The sequence below is a fragment of the Momordica charantia genome, assembly GCF_013281855.1.
Source record: "Momordica charantia cultivar OHB3-1 chromosome 1 unlocalized genomic scaffold, Mcharantia_2.0 BLBB01000001.1, whole genome shotgun sequence".
Classification (NCBI taxonomy): domain Eukaryota; kingdom Viridiplantae; phylum Streptophyta; class Magnoliopsida; order Cucurbitales; family Cucurbitaceae; genus Momordica; species Momordica charantia.
The window spans coordinates 13,698,641-13,713,844 of NW_028275157.1; the positions used below are offsets into that span (position 1 = coordinate 13,698,641).

The following is a 15,204-nucleotide window of genomic DNA, read 5'->3' on the forward strand; positions in this document are numbered from 1 at the left end:
GACGTCCAATCAATATTAAGATGTTGACCTACAAACATACAAACATAATCTTACATTGATGCTCAACTATGTACACAATGAAACTTACGTTAGTACTTAGTTCGAATTGGTATTGGATCAAACTTAGTTAGGTTGCATAAAGAATGTGTACTTATTTAAGGAATGGACTTCATCTCTTTTACAGAAGAGTCATTTATTTCGATGCTTCGTACCTAGCATGTAATGGATTTTATCCTTGTGTTATCCGTGGCTTCAAGTTGGTTTCCAGCTAGATCAATCACAGGTGACTTGGTCTAACCCATATTATCCTTGTGAGAGTTGAGATTCGAACACGTGTTTCCTAGTCAGAAGGCCATGAGACATGGCTAAGATTCCACCCATAATAACGGTCTAAATTTCAAATCTTGACTATACGCGGGCACATGTATAAGAATCATATAGGTTGAATAAGACAAGTATTGTGTGAACAAATATTAGGTAGTAAAATAATAGCATTAACTAAAGTATTTATTTCTTTTTGACAGTTCAATAAGTACCGAATGTCATTTTAGTTCCTATACTTTGATACTTATTTAATTCTCATAATTTCAATAAGCCTTAAAATTAATTAATTCACATAGTTAGTTTATGGTCGACTTTTTAACCGACCTTCTCTCTAAAAATTTGGGACGACGTACCTATTTTGAATGATTTTTTTATTCAAGCCAACTAAAATTATCTTCAAATAAAAATGAGGACTAATTTTAAGATTGAATTAATTCCTCAACGTCTAAAAATACAAGAACTAAAATAGAATAATCCCAAGTACAACAAAAATAATGGTATTTTTAACATATTTAGGAAGTCCAACAATCAAAATTGGCAAAAACCTACAGACAATGTTTCCTAAGAAGTCAATTTTGACATTTGAATTCCCAATATCAAGTGAGTCCATGTTAAAAGATTAAAAAAAGAAAAAATAAATGACAATGACTAAATAAATAGAATCATGAAATTTTATGTACTTTTTATTAAAAAAAATAGAATTTTTCTTCTCTTAAAAAAAGAAAAGGAAAAAGAAAAGCATCTATCTTCCCTTCAGAGTTCAGTGTCATGTTGTATTCCATTCCATTATCCACATGGTGACCGGCTGATCCGGTTGCCACGCTCCATTATCTCCACCGATTCCCATTTCTCATCATCCCACAGGCAAGAACAACCGGCAGTGGCAGCAGCCATCTCTTTCTCACTGCGGCTGCTTAAAAATCCTGCCGCCGAACAAAACCATGATTTCCCTCTATTTTCCGATCGCCGGCGCCGGAACTTCAGCCAAATCCCTAATCGGAGCCAACCATACCTCCTCCCGATTCTGCTCCCGCTAAATCTTCAACTCAATTCCACTGCCCTGTCTTCTCTGTTCTTCTGTTTTCATGTTCTTCTGATTTCATGGGATCCATGTCCGGGAAGTTCGCCTCGCTGAGGAACCTTCTGGTGCGAGTTCTTCTGTTCTCTATTCTTATCATAATCGGTCGATTCGCCTATATTGTGACCATTACTGGAGAATCCTGTAGCATCGGGGACTTCTGTTTCTTCTCTTTGCCGGAGAATTTCAATTTCATGATCGCCGGCGCCGGGCGCGCCGGAAATGCGGCGTTGTTCACGGACAACGCCGATCCTCGCGTCATCGGGCCGCCTCGGCCGGATCTGTACTCGAGTAAAGATTGGATCAAGACCGTCCAGTTTTTCTCCTCCGTTTTCCGAGATCTGGTTACCGAGGGCTACTTATCGCCGAATTCGAAATCCTTGTGCGTAGAAACCCCCGCCGGACCCGACGTTTCGGCGCTGAAGGAGATCGGCGTATCGGACTCGGTCGGGATTTTCAAGAAAGCGTTGAAGCCTCTCGTGATTAAGGGGGAGGCTCATCGGATTCCGTTTGGTGATAATACCTTTGATTTCGTGTTCTCCGGCGGTGGCCGCCTGGATATTTCCCGCTGGCCTTATGAGTTTGCTTCGGAGATTGCTCGGATACTGAAACCCGAAGGTTTGCGGTGGTCCATGTGAGTGCCAAAGATACGTATAGTTTCAATTCTTTTGTTGATTTATTCAATTGCTGCAAGATAGTTAAATCAAGAGATATAGATGTTGTTCTTCCATCGATGCCTTTAATTCGTGAATATGTACTGAAGAAAGAGTATAGAGTTCTTGAAAAGGGGCTGCTGAAACTGGATGGAGATTCTCATAAGAAGAATTGCTCTGTTCCTGGGTATAAGTTGGCTCTGGTTCGAAATGCTGAGCCTCTGATTTTGGAGGAGCCATTGAAGCCATGGTTAACTTTGAAGAGAAATATACAGAAAATAAAGTATTTGCCATCAATGGCTGAAATAAGCTTCAAAAATAGGTATGTCTATGTGGATGTTGGAGCCAGGAGCTATGGCTCAAGCATAGGGAGCTGGTTCAAAAAGCAATATCCGAAGCAGAACAAAACCTTTGAAGTTTACGCCATTGAAGCCGATCGAACATTTCACGAGCAGTATAGATCAAAGAAAGCAGTGACATTGTTGCCTTATGCTGCCTGGGTGAGGAATGAGACGTTGGCTTTTGAAATCAACAAAGACCCAGGTCAGGAAAAGGAAGAGAAAGGCGGCCGAGGGATGGGCAGGATTCAACCTGTCCAATCATCGGGCCATTTCGATGGGGAGGTGAATCAGATTGAGGGGTTTGATTTCGCTAACTGGTTGAAGAACACGGTATCGGAGAAGGATTTCGTGGTGTTGAAGATGGATGTGGAAGGAACCGAGTTCGAATTGATTCCGAGACTGTTCGAGACGGGGGCAATCTGTTTGATAGATGAGATGTTTCTTGAATGCCATTACAATAGATGGCAGAGGTGTTGCCCTGGCCAAAGGAGTTCAAAGTATGAGAAAACATATTCTCAATGCATAGAGCTGTTTACTTCTCTCAGGCAAAGTGGAGTTCTTGTTCATCAATGGTGGTAAAACAACAAACACAAACACATTCTTTTGGATAACATTCTTTTAAAATTGTATCTCATTTTACTTTTTTTTTTCCTTCCACAAAAGAAAAATGGTGTTGTTAACTTCATCATTGCCAAGAAACACATTGTTTTGGTTAAAGATTTAAGCTGCAAATGTAAAAGTTGTGCTGATTTTACACCTCTCTGCTGTTGTTGGTCTCTTAACATTCTCTGTGTCATCCACATCCCTGAAACTGAAATTCAAGACTTTTTCTTCTTCCTTTGGTCATTTGCTATTAACACTAAGTGCTTTAACCAGTTGAGTTATATTTAGGTTGACAAGCGGGATTATGGATTCATGTTCACAATTATATTAATCAATTCAGATAATGTTTATAATTTGAATATGAATTGTGGCTGATTATCAACAGCTTAGATTAGTCCAATTCCAGCCTGGAATGATAGATAGTGCTTGGCCTGCATCTATTGTCTATTTTCTATTTTGTTCAAATGGGAAAATCTGAATGAGAAATTGTTTATCTGGACATTTATTACAGGTCGAGTATTTAATTTTCATTGACACTTTCATATCTATAAGTTTGATATCCATAATATTAATATTGGTGATTTTAACTCATTTAAAAATAGTGAAATGTTAACTTGTTAATTTAAATATTTGTGATAAATCCTTTACTTTTATAGTTGCTTCAAAAATATCCATTGATATTTTTCGTAGGATAAAATTTTTCCTTCTCTCTTAAACCTATCCCCAACCTGATTTCCAAAATTCTAATAAACCAACGTGTAGAATTGTACATTTTTAAATTGTTCAAAGATTATAAGAACCTATCACATGATCCCTAAGTTATAATCTATTTATATCTAAGAATTCTTTGGTTGGGAAAAATCCTTGCAGGAGAAGGAAATGGATTAATTGTAATTATAAGAACACGGGTGTGAAAAATCAAATCTTCAACTTCCAAGAAGGATTGATGCATAATGTATTGAGATATGCTTGGATTGGCCTAAAATATTAATTAGATAATAAATACCAATTTTGTACCATCAACATCATTATTGAAAATAATCTCATTGGGATCATCTATCAAGTCATCGACGTGGATTACAAACTTTGAACCAAGAAAGTGAAATCAATATTTATCATTAATCTTAGACTTGAATAATTAAATGAGGATAATATCTCGCATTTATATTGGTTTTTAACGAGGAATTGAGATATGAATTCATCCAATGAAAGTGGGAGATATTGAAGTGCACCAAAAAGCACCTTTTTCCCAAGTCAAGAGACATAATAGCACATCATAATTTTAAGCGATTCTTCAACTCTCCCATTATATTTGGACAAAAAAACGAGAGGAAAAAAAGGGCAAAATAAGAGAGAAGAAAGTGGGATTATGGGATTAAACCTTAATAAGGTCAAGAATTGAAAGAAGAACAAACCCACCAAACACAAAAGTCAACAAGACCCATCTTTGATTTTCTAAATATAAATCTTTGTTTGTTAAAATTCCTCATTCTCATCCCAACAACATTCTCAATCCATCAACTCTCAAATTGCAAATTGAAATCTCCTATCCTCTCTCCCCTCGCCTTCTCTCTGTTTCTGTTTCCCTCTCCCTTGGGTCCAGAATCAGAGAAACCTCCAATCTTTCATCTTAATGCCTTTTCCTTCCCCAAATATTTGTGGGTTTTCGATCTTTTGTGGTGGGTCGAATTCCTTTTTGAGATTGCCCTAGTGGGGAGTCTCAAAAATGGGAGCCTGCTGTACCAAAGATTACATGTTTGGAGGGCACATGCCCTATGACAAGGATGAGGGGGATTCCAATGTTGGTGAGGATGGGGAAGAGGTTCGTCGTGGAGAAGATGGAGCCATTGTTAGACTAAATGGATCCTCTGCTTTCTCATCAATGTTCACCCAACGAGGAAAAAAAGGAATCAATCAAGATGCAATGACAGTTTGGGAGGTAAAATTTCATGGATGATCTGTGCAAAAGTTTTCATTGTTCCAATGATCTATCTTGTTTTGGGGATGTGATATGTGTCAATGTATTCAAAGAAAGTTGAATCAAAACTTACAGGATTTCACAGGGGAGAAAGATTTGGTGTTCTGTGGAGTTTTTGATGGCCATGGCCCATCTGGTCACAGGGTTGCTCGCCGTGCCCGTGAAATGCTGCCCTCAAAGCTCTCCAAGGCAATCAAGAAACAGCCATCTCGACTCGCAAATGGGGTTTCTGAAGCTTCTGTTGGACCAGACTACAGTGGCGGCAATCCTTTGGTTTCCAGATGGGAAACTGTTCTTGTTGATTCTTTCCAAGAAATGGATCAAGAACTTGGCTTCGATTCATCTGTTGATAGTTTCTGCAGTGGGACAACAGCCGTGACAGTTATCAAACAGGTGAGGGGTGGCTACTTCAATCACTACAATATAACTTTCCCGGGAAAATATTAAATTTTCTGTTTCAAATTTTCCTGGAAAAGAAAAAAAGTTGTTCAATCTATTTACCATTTTTACCATCAGGGAGAGTATCTGGTGGTTGCAAACTTGGGCGACTCCCGGGCGGTTCTCTGCACCAGAGGAGACAAAAATCAACAAATTGCCATTCAATTAACAGTTGACCATAAACCAAACATTCCATGTGGGTAACTCTATCTTATGAATTTGAGACAAATGGTTCGTTCACAAGATGACAAAGGAATGAATAATTTAGCAGATATTCAAGTTGTCGACCAAGCAATTTGGGTATCTATCATCATAATCATTAATACAATCAAACTTTATCTTATCAACAAGGATGAATTTGAGACAAATTGTTCATTCAAAGATCACAATAAAGCAACTAACCCTGAAGATGACCAGAGGAATCAATAATTTAGCAGAAATTTTAAGTTGTTGACCAGGCCAGCCATTTGGGTGTCTTATCTATCTATTTGTCTATCTATCATATTCTTCTTCCTCATTCATTTGTTTTCAATTTGAGTCAGGCGAAACCGAAAGAATACAGAATTGCAATGGCAGAATAATTGCAGAAAAAGATGACCCAGATATATACAGAGTGTGGGTGCCAGATGAAGATTATCCTGGCCTGGCCATGTCAAGATCCTTCGGAGATTTTTGCCTCAAGGATTACGGGCTAATCTCAACCCCTCACGTCTCTTACAGAAAGCTGACCCGAAAAGACGAGTTCATCGTTCTAGCGACAGATGGGGTTAGTCAAAAAAAAACGAAGAAACCCCCAATTTCATAGCCCTAGAATCTCAATCATTCGCTTAAAAATGTCAATTGTTGTTACCACGAAATGCAGATATGGGATGTGCTGACGAACAAGCAAGTAATCAACATAGTTTCCTCAGCAAGGAACCGATCCATGGCGGCGAAATTGTTGGTGAAACTAGCAGTTCGGGAGTGGAAACGCCGATATCCGGGGGCGTTGGTGGACGACTGCGCCGTGATTTGCTTGTTCTTCAAGAGCCCGCCAATGCTGACGAGATCGATGACGAGTGTGGGCCGGCAGAACGCGAGGAGCCATCCAGAGCTTGCAGTTTCGCGAAGCTGTAGATCCATGAGGATGGGAAAAAGAGGAGGAGAAGAAGGCGGAGGCGGGGCGGCGGCTGCGAAGAAGGAAAGCAAAGATGATTGGAACGCTGTACAAGGATTGAAAAGAGTGAATTCACTGACGAGGATTCCTCGATTCACTCGCGCTTTGAGCAACAATCAGAAAATGGAGAAGGTTTTTCATGGAGTTGAAGCACGGTGAGTGTTTGTTTGATAAATGTCCGCAGGGAAGAACCCAAGCTTTTTCCCCACTTTCAATCTTTTATTTTGTTTGTTTTCTTTGCAAATCTTTAGCTCTCATGTAATGCATTTTTTCTTTTTTGGTTTTATGTTGGTTGAGATAATGTAATATTTCACCTTTATGAAATATATAATTAAAAATTTGAGAAGCTATCTTCTTCCTCACCTTTATGTGGTCGAGTGTTTGAAGTGATATGTGCTACGTTAAATGTTTTGGATTTTAGAAGTAATTCATATTTTCATGAAAATTGTTAATGAAATTAATGATAAGTATTAACCGCTAATACAAATTTATGTTAAATTTAGGAGGTAATAAATGTTTAAAGACAAAATATTTGATAGTTTAGCCAATGAAAGGAAGGATATATAAAAGTTATGAGACTAAAAATAGAATTTAAATTTATAGGTTTGATCTATTTTGGCCAACTTTTAAATTTGTTTTATTTTGACTCTGTGACTTTCAAATTTTTTTGGTTTAGTCCATAAATTTTAAAACCAACAAAATTTGGTCATTGAAATTTAACTGCATATGTAAGGTTTGAAAATTAAATTTTTTAAATAGACATTTTGAAAGTCCAAGAACTAAAATAAACTTTTTAAAAGTTTTATAATCAAAGAATAATTTTGAACCGTATTTGTACTAAATAAATATGGAATTTGACCTATGTTATGAAAGTTTAATATTTTAAAAAATTGCACTTATTTTAACATAAAGTTTTGTGAATTGAGGGATGCTACTATTAAAACTAACTTGGTTTCAAATTTTGTCTCTTCCAACGGTGACATTACTTTTCCAAACCTGCAAATGAGTGGATGAGTAATTAAAAATTCAACCTTTTTTTTTTAACTATAAATATTTTTCTTATTTGGTGTTTGAAACCCACGTTTTCTAAACAAATTGGCATCTTTCTTTTCTTTATTTTTTTTATATATATAAAAACAGATAGGGAAACTTCTTCTAATTATTATAATAAAATTTTATTTCAATTAAATACTGAAATTAAATCTACTTTTATTTTTTCTTGTTGGGGGACTAATGGACTGTTTTGCCCATGTGTCTTTTGTCTTATTCGCCCCTGTACGAAGGAATCTCCTTTTGTGTTTTTTTTCCTCATGTGGTTTTGGAAATATCTTTAACCCAGATCATTGATTAACAAATTTCAAGGAAAACAAACCCTCAAAATGTAAAATGCACGAGGCTAATTCATTCGGATGGTCTGAATTTGACCCAATGAATAGAAGAAATACGAAATCTTAACTCGTACAACTGAATCGAAATGATCTGCACAAAGAAAAGATGATCTAATACCGATATGGTGCCAGAATACACTCTGATGTTTAAGTCAGTATCAAGTCTTAGGAAAGAAATTACTTGAATTTATGGAGTTGAGGGGGAGGAATTACTTACCTCGAATGACTTGGAACCTCTATTTATAGAGGTTCTTTGGCTTCCCCATATTTATTTGGGGGAGTAAGCCTGCATGTGACATCATGGTGCGGTGTCACTCACAAGCGGACAAGAGGATGTAGTGGTGCGAGATAATGTTGCCAAGGCGACAGTGCGTGTGTTGGGCCCGTGCTTTGGTTGTGCAGGCAAAGCGCTAGCCACAGAGATAGCACGACCACTTAAGCCATGTAGGTGACATAGGCCATGCATGGGGCAACCATCACGATCGACGTAGCCCTTCAAGGGGGTGCGGGGGCTATGCAAGGGCGCCACGGTCACACTCAAGACAAGGGCTGCAGCCCTTTGGAGGAGGTGCAGCCAAGGCTTGGCCCTTGTAGCTGCCCCAAACACGAACAATTGGTTCCTTCTGATTAAAAACCTTGTATTCGTACAATTTGTTTGAATTTACCCAAAAGAGAAATATTTATAAAAACTTTAGTTTATAAAATTTGTAGATTCATAATTGATGAAAATTAACATGTAATTAAGAGTACACATCAGTCAGTCAATCTTCACATTTTAACACAAATTAAGGCTGGAAAAACCAATGCTTCCCATCCGTTCATATAACTCGATCAACTACTAGTGCTGTTGAGCGAGGTGACATGTAATCGGTTGAACACGAGCAGCTTAAAAAAATATCTAATAAATTTCTAAACATTTAATATGACATGCAGTATATCTTTTTTAACTCTCACGGTAGTACTATAGTGCTACAGAAAATAAACCTTCACAAGTCACCATAAATTCATCTGAGAAGGTCTAAACCAAACCATCCTTATCTTCCTTCAACTTCAAGGTAGAAATAAACTGACCCCATTTTAGGAAAACAATCCTGTGAAGATCATAATGGTCAAAATCCAACCACACCCACCAAAAAAAAAAAAGAGAAAATTTAAAAACAAACCCACCCCCATCAACCTCAGCTTGATCCCTTGTGATGTGGGCAAAACCTCTGAGCCTCTCCCCACAGGGACCAGAACCAGAACAAGAATCCTTCAACTTCAAAATCAAACACCCATTTCTAGACGCTTTCTCCCTCTGACACTCAAAAGCACCACCGCCATTTTTGTTTCTCTAACAAACCCTTTCACTTTTACTTGTATGTTATATGTTTACTGCTACTGTTGCTTCAACAAGTTCAGTTTTCGGTTCACAATCACAACCCAACTAACTAATTCATTCATTTCAAGTTAAAACCAAAACACGTTACAGCGAGCGAGAGATGATGAGGAGACAGATTACAGAATGAAGTACCCTTTTTTTTCCTTTTGTTTAACATTTGGGGATTCAGACGGCCGTCGATTTCCGGACAATGTAGCGGTAGGCGGCGACTTTTTTCCTCCGGGAGGCGGTGTTGTCGACGGAGAGGACCATCTTTCCGGCTTCCCTTGTGGTGAATGAGTGGTGGATTGCTTCTTCGTTGGCTGATACTTTCCTCGGCTTCTCCACGGCGATCGTGTAGCTGCCGTCGGCGATTGGGACGAACTCCGCGCTGTATTCCAAGTCCCACCCTCCCACCACGATGTCCCACGTGATTGTGGCGCCCCCCTGTTTTTTGGAAATTTGGGTGTTAGGGTAATTTGATGAGATTTTGAGATGAAATGAGGAAGAAATTTGACCTCGATGCCTTCTATTTGAATGTTCACTTTCTCCCCTCCTTTGACGGCGAACTCCGACGCCGGTTTTGGGGGCCCGTTCTGTAAATCGCTCGGCCGATTCAGGCCGCCGTATTGCACCGGGACGTCTTCCGGTCTGATGAATCTGATCCAGAAGAAACCCAAATTAGAGAAACAGAAACAGAGCAAAAAATGGCGAGAGATTTGGAGTAATCGATCGACTGACTTGTAAAGGGTCTCGGCGACGTTTCCTTCTTTAGCGATGACGAATTTGCCCTTGGTCCGTTGAGTCAGAAAGGGGCTGAACATCGAGTACAACATGCTGAAGTACCACGGGACATTGATGAAAATCTAAGCCCCACCCAGAAAGAAAAAATTGGGAAAAATGGCTTCAGATTTGGAAATCATGACTCAAAATCAAGAACAGGTAAATGGGTCAGAGAGTGAAGTACCTTACGGGCGACCATTTCAGGGTAATTGTCTTGAAATAGGGAGAGGATTTGATTTGAAGCAACTCTGAGCTCGCGTTTGGGCATGTCTTTGAGATCGGTGACTTGAATCAGAGAGTTGACGCCGCCGGGCTTGAAATGGAGGAGACTAATGCCTCGTTCCAGAACCTGGACTCGCCATTTGAGGAATTTCTTGAGCTTCTCTTCATCGCCGAAGATCCTCTCGTACATTTCGCGGTCTTTGAAAACCCCATAGGCGTTGTAGCAAACCGGGTGGCCGTCTCTGTCGCAGCCCTGCATATAAGCGACGAGGCCCTCGAGTTCCTTAAACCCGAGGTCCTCGTCGAGGATGGCGTCGGCGCCGAATTCCGAGCGCCATTGGAGGCATTTCTGGAGCATCTGGAGAGAATCGGGGACCTTGAAGTCTCTGGCACGGAGGAATTTGAGGAGGATGACGTCGGCCCGCTCGTCGCCGCCCAAGAGCGGAATGCCCCACATGGAGGGATCGGCGGTGGAGGCTGCGGCGGCGGCGAGCTTGTGTTTGAGGTCTTGGAGGGCCTTCCGGTCGGAGGATTTGAGATGGGAGATGAAATAGGTGTCTTCTTTGAAAGAAGGGGAGCGGAGAGTGGCGGCCTCCATTAGAGAGGAGACGAAGCTTCTCTTGCAGGGCTTTGGGGAGGCTTCAGGGAATGGGGTTTTGGGAGTGGAAATGGGAGACGCTGCTGCTTCCATGTGATTATTTTGGGGGTTTTTGAGCAACACCCAGATGAAATTTCTCAACAGAAACGCCGATTTCTCTCTCTTTTTCGGTTTCTTTTGACAAACAAAAAAAAAGGTGTGAAAAGAAAGCAGAGTGGGGTTCTGGTTTTGATGGAAAATAGAGAGAAACTGAGTAGAGAGGAGAAGGGGGCGAGACGGGGATTTTGGTTTGAAGTTTTGAAAAGAAGCTGAAAAGAAGAAAAGGACAAAATTGAAGAAACGAGCGGGAGAAATCATAAAATCACGCGCCGGTCATGGGAATAAGAATCACATACGCAATCGCAATCGCAATCGCGCACATAAACTCTATGAGCTTAGCCAAGCCGTGAAGCCGACCTCAGCCAGGAACTGGACCAATATAATTTATAACTGTACGGTAAAGGATGTAGATTAATGCATCATTTAAAATAATAATTAATTTAAATTTATAATAAGACACAAAATTGAAAATAGAGACTATTAAAAACTTCTAAAAATTTAGTAAAGGATGTAGATTAATGCATCATTTAAAATAATAATTAATTTAAATTTATAATAAGACACAAAATTGAAAATAGAGACTATTAAAAACTTCTAAAAATTTAGTGATTTATTATATATAAACCCATTTACTGATAAATTTAACATTTCACTCCCTTTTCTGTTTGTACCAAGAAGAACAGTTGGTCGATGTTTTTAGGAGTAAAATAAGAACATAAATACTAGTGATGGTTTTTTTATTGATTTAAAAGGTGCGAGATATTTGTTTATTAATTAAAATATATTTTACAAAATCTTCAATTTACACTCTTTTTTTTTTCTTTTCAGGAATATTAACCGATATCAATATTTTCCATAAAAGGGAAAGTTTCGATACTTCTATTAATATGGATATTTGAAATCTTTAAATTGTAAAAGGAAAAGAAAAAGAGTGACGCTGGAGAAATTAGTGGGCTGGGCCACGGCCCACGGGTTTGTAAAGAGTGTAGAGTGGGACCCACCAGCTCCAAACAGACAAATTCTAGACTCTCTCTTTTTCTCTTTCCTACTTTTTCTTTTTCTTTTTCCTTTTCTTTTTTAAATAAATTTATTAAGATTGTGGGTCCCATTGCTCGTGTACGCTTTTCCAGCCTCGGGTTTCGGGCTGCCGAAAAAAATCCCGATTTCTGTAAGGAAAATAACATACACAAAAATCTTCGTCTTTTTTCTCCTAAATAATACGAAAAGAAATAAAATTTTAGAACACACGAAATTATGGTCAGAAATAGATACAATTAGATTCAAGTTGGCATCAAATTTTACCATTCAATTTTGTAATTTATATCAATTTCTAATCTAAATTTTTTATTTTTCAAATTAGACAATAAAATTATATATGTGTTACCATTTTTACCTCATATTAATTTTCACTAATCACCAATAAATTCTAAAAAAAATGTAAAAACTCTAAGGACGCATTAAATTAATGTAAATCGAGTTTGACATAAAATTAAATAATTAATAGCTAAATTTGGCCATTAAATAACCCCTCAACTTACAAATTTCAATGTAATAAAAATTCTCTTTTTATCCGATCAATGTCATAGAAAGTTTATTTTCGATAATTTTTCAAATTAAAATATATAAAAAAAATAAATTTTGCAACAATTTAATGTTGTTTAGATGAAGCTGATAAAAGTATCTTAGAGAAAACGACTACTTAACGAAATATATAATATGATAAAATGTTGATAGCTAAAATCTTTATTCACAATTGAGTTAGGCTTACTTAGGAAGATTCTTAAAGAAAATTAACATGACGTTTGGAATTTTGTTTTACAAAAACAATGATCAAATGACTTTAAAATACTAAACAATTTATTATGTGATTGAAAATTGAAATGAAAGTCTATAAATTTGCGCAAACTCCAATTATTATTAAAACAATAGTATTTAATGTTTTTTAATTAAAATTTGATTAAAAAATAATTTTTTTTTATTATCAACTTTGTTCTTTTGGTGGTTGTAGTAAAATACCCATTTTAATTTTTATTCTAATAGATTGGTCATTGGTCAATGTATTTTTAAAAGTGAAAGTTTTTTTCCATTTATTTTATTTTTTATCTCATTACAACTTCGATACAATATTATACCCAATGAATTTCTTGAACTGTAGCAATTGTTTTGTATTAAAGAATTTTATTATCTATAGACTCTTTGTTAAAACTTTGTAAATATAGACTAAAATGATCTTTTTTTTAAATACGAGAATTAAAATGAACAAAAATTGAAAGTATTTGAAAGTAAAGATACCGTGAGTAAAATATTTAAATCTTTAAAATTTATTTCCATAAAAGAAAAAAAGATAAAAGATAAAAGAAATGAAACTCTAATGTAAAAATGGGTGTTATCTCAAACATGTGTGTGGCAGAATAGTGACAAAAGGCTGATCTCTTAGTTAAATAATGATTGGCATTTGGCTTTGTATTGTCAATTCCCCCTTCTCGAACTTAGCCATATAATGTCACCTATTCCCCATACCAATTTTCAAACACAATAATTAAACCCAAAAAAAAAATGTTTGAATTTTATTTTAGTTCTCAAATTTCAATTTTATTATACTGTTGTTGTTATATTATTTTATCACAAATATCTATTCACCTAATATCTTTTTTTTTAGAATAATAAGGGAATGATTTGAACTCACGACCTCTTGATCAAAGACAAATATCAATTACCGCCGAGTTAAGCTCATGTTTATCTATTCATAGGAATGTAATTTAAACCGTCAGAATATTATTTATTTTCTTTAAAGTCAAAGAACTCAATAAGAAAAAAAAAAACTTCTACCAACTTTTGCCTATACATATTACAAACTAAACTACGTTGAACAATTAATAACAAACTATTAAGGGATCGCCATATTGATTATTCTTTTAATGGAAAGAGAGATGTTTTGAAAATTGAGAGAAAAATGGAAGAAACTTCAAAATTTAACAACTAGAAAAACATTTTGAGAGTTGAGAAAGTACAATAAAAGAATGGTAAAGAATGAAATCTAAGCCCAAAAAACACAACATTTTGAAGGCATTTGAGTTGTGTTTTTGAGAGTATGAAAGGGAAGAAATTTTGGACAATGATGGGGGCCACTTTTGAGAAAAAGTTGGAACATTGGATTCTTAAAAAATTGTATATATGAAAAAAAAGGTTTTGAAATCTGGTTGAATTGTTTGATAAATGAGAGAATTTTTAGGGATTGGAAATATGGTTTAAAGCAAAGTTTAATTGGCAGTTGGCACCTGGCATTGCATGCTTCTTTTAATGCCTTTTGTTAATATAAAATTTTTATTTATATGACCCCATTTAATCATTTTACCCACTTATCCTTCACCTCATTCTCATTACATTTTGAACATAATTCTATTCAAATTTAATCATTCCTCATAAATATCTATTTTTTTTTATCAAATAAAGCTAAAAGGAATAATAATGTCTATTTGCATTATTATATATATATATATATATATATTTTTTTTTTTTTTTTAGGAATGTTTGAGTCCATTTTATTCTTATATTCTTATATTTTTAATTTAGTCATAAATCTCAATTAATTTGTAGTTGATTGCAAAATAATCTTGTTAGAAGGTAAACTTAAAGAAATAATATATTTTAAAATTGCAAAAATAGTTGAATTGAAATGTGATTGACATTAGATAGACGAGTGAATTTGTGATCGTAAACATAAACATTAACTCAATCGTAAATGCTTCTAATATATTACTGGAAGTCATTGTTGAAATCTCCATTGTCAATTTGATTTAATAATCTTTCTTAAAGGTTTTCGGTTTGAATTTTCGTCTCTTTTTTTGTACCAAAAATAAGTATATCCACTGTTGATGCAAGATTCTGCCGAGCTACTGGGATCGGTCGCGTGTCGATTGGACGAATTGCGAGCATAGGCAAGATATAGTATCTGCAAGGATGAACAAACACTCTCACACTCGCGCATGAATGAGTGGAGCGGTGTTCTTTTTATAGATATCGAGGGACAAGATCGTTGGAACTGCTCCAACAGGCAATTACGGGTTGTTGGACCTAAGGTCAGTTCCCATGCATAAGGTTGATATCCTTAGGTTGGTTGGAGAGGACAGGTGATTCCTTCGACTATATTGGTCTTTAGCTCGATCTCCAAGGTAGGTGAGTC

General features: G+C 36.6%; 3 protein-coding genes and 1 long non-coding RNA gene across 4 annotated transcripts; 2 read left to right on the forward strand and 2 right to left on the reverse strand.

Annotated features, from left to right (window-relative positions):
• Positions 1-1,091: 1,091 nt before the first annotated feature.
• LOC111013875 (methyltransferase) lies at positions 1,092-3,152 on the forward strand. Its single transcript, XM_022288408.2, is given in 2 exon segments — positions 1,092-2,020; positions 2,023-3,152. Coding segments are annotated over 2 exon segments (1,548 nt in total). The 5' UTR covers positions 1,092-1,425; the 3' UTR covers positions 2,976-3,152.
• A 1,200-nt stretch (positions 3,153-4,352) lies between these two features.
• LOC148213302 (uncharacterized) lies at positions 4,353-6,407 on the reverse strand. Its single transcript, XR_015790286.1, has 3 exons — positions 6,266-6,407; positions 5,479-5,540; positions 4,353-5,333 (listed from the first exon to the last, which is right to left on the reverse strand). It is a non-coding gene; the product is annotated as an uncharacterized LOC148213302 (long non-coding RNA).
• LOC111013780 (Protein phosphatase 2C family protein) lies at positions 4,726-6,917 on the forward strand. Its single transcript, XM_022288300.2, has 5 exons — positions 4,726-4,938; positions 5,053-5,370; positions 5,494-5,611; positions 5,958-6,181; positions 6,278-6,917. Exons 1-5 carry the CDS (start codon positions 4,726-4,728, stop codon positions 6,728-6,730), a joined length of 1,326 nt encoding a protein of 441 aa, XP_022143992.1. The 3' UTR covers positions 6,731-6,917.
• A 2,443-nt stretch (positions 6,918-9,360) lies between these two features.
• Positions 9,361-11,218, reverse strand: LOC111013787 (SEC14 cytosolic factor family protein / phosphoglyceride transfer family protein). Its single transcript, XM_022288310.2, has 4 exons — positions 10,287-11,218; positions 10,061-10,185; positions 9,838-9,979; positions 9,361-9,766 (listed from the first exon to the last, which is right to left on the reverse strand). Exons 1-4 carry the CDS (start codon positions 11,013-11,015, stop codon positions 9,506-9,508), a joined length of 1,257 nt encoding a protein of 418 aa, XP_022144002.2. The 5' UTR covers positions 11,016-11,218; the 3' UTR covers positions 9,361-9,505.
• Between the last annotated feature and the right edge of the window lie 3,986 nt (positions 11,219-15,204).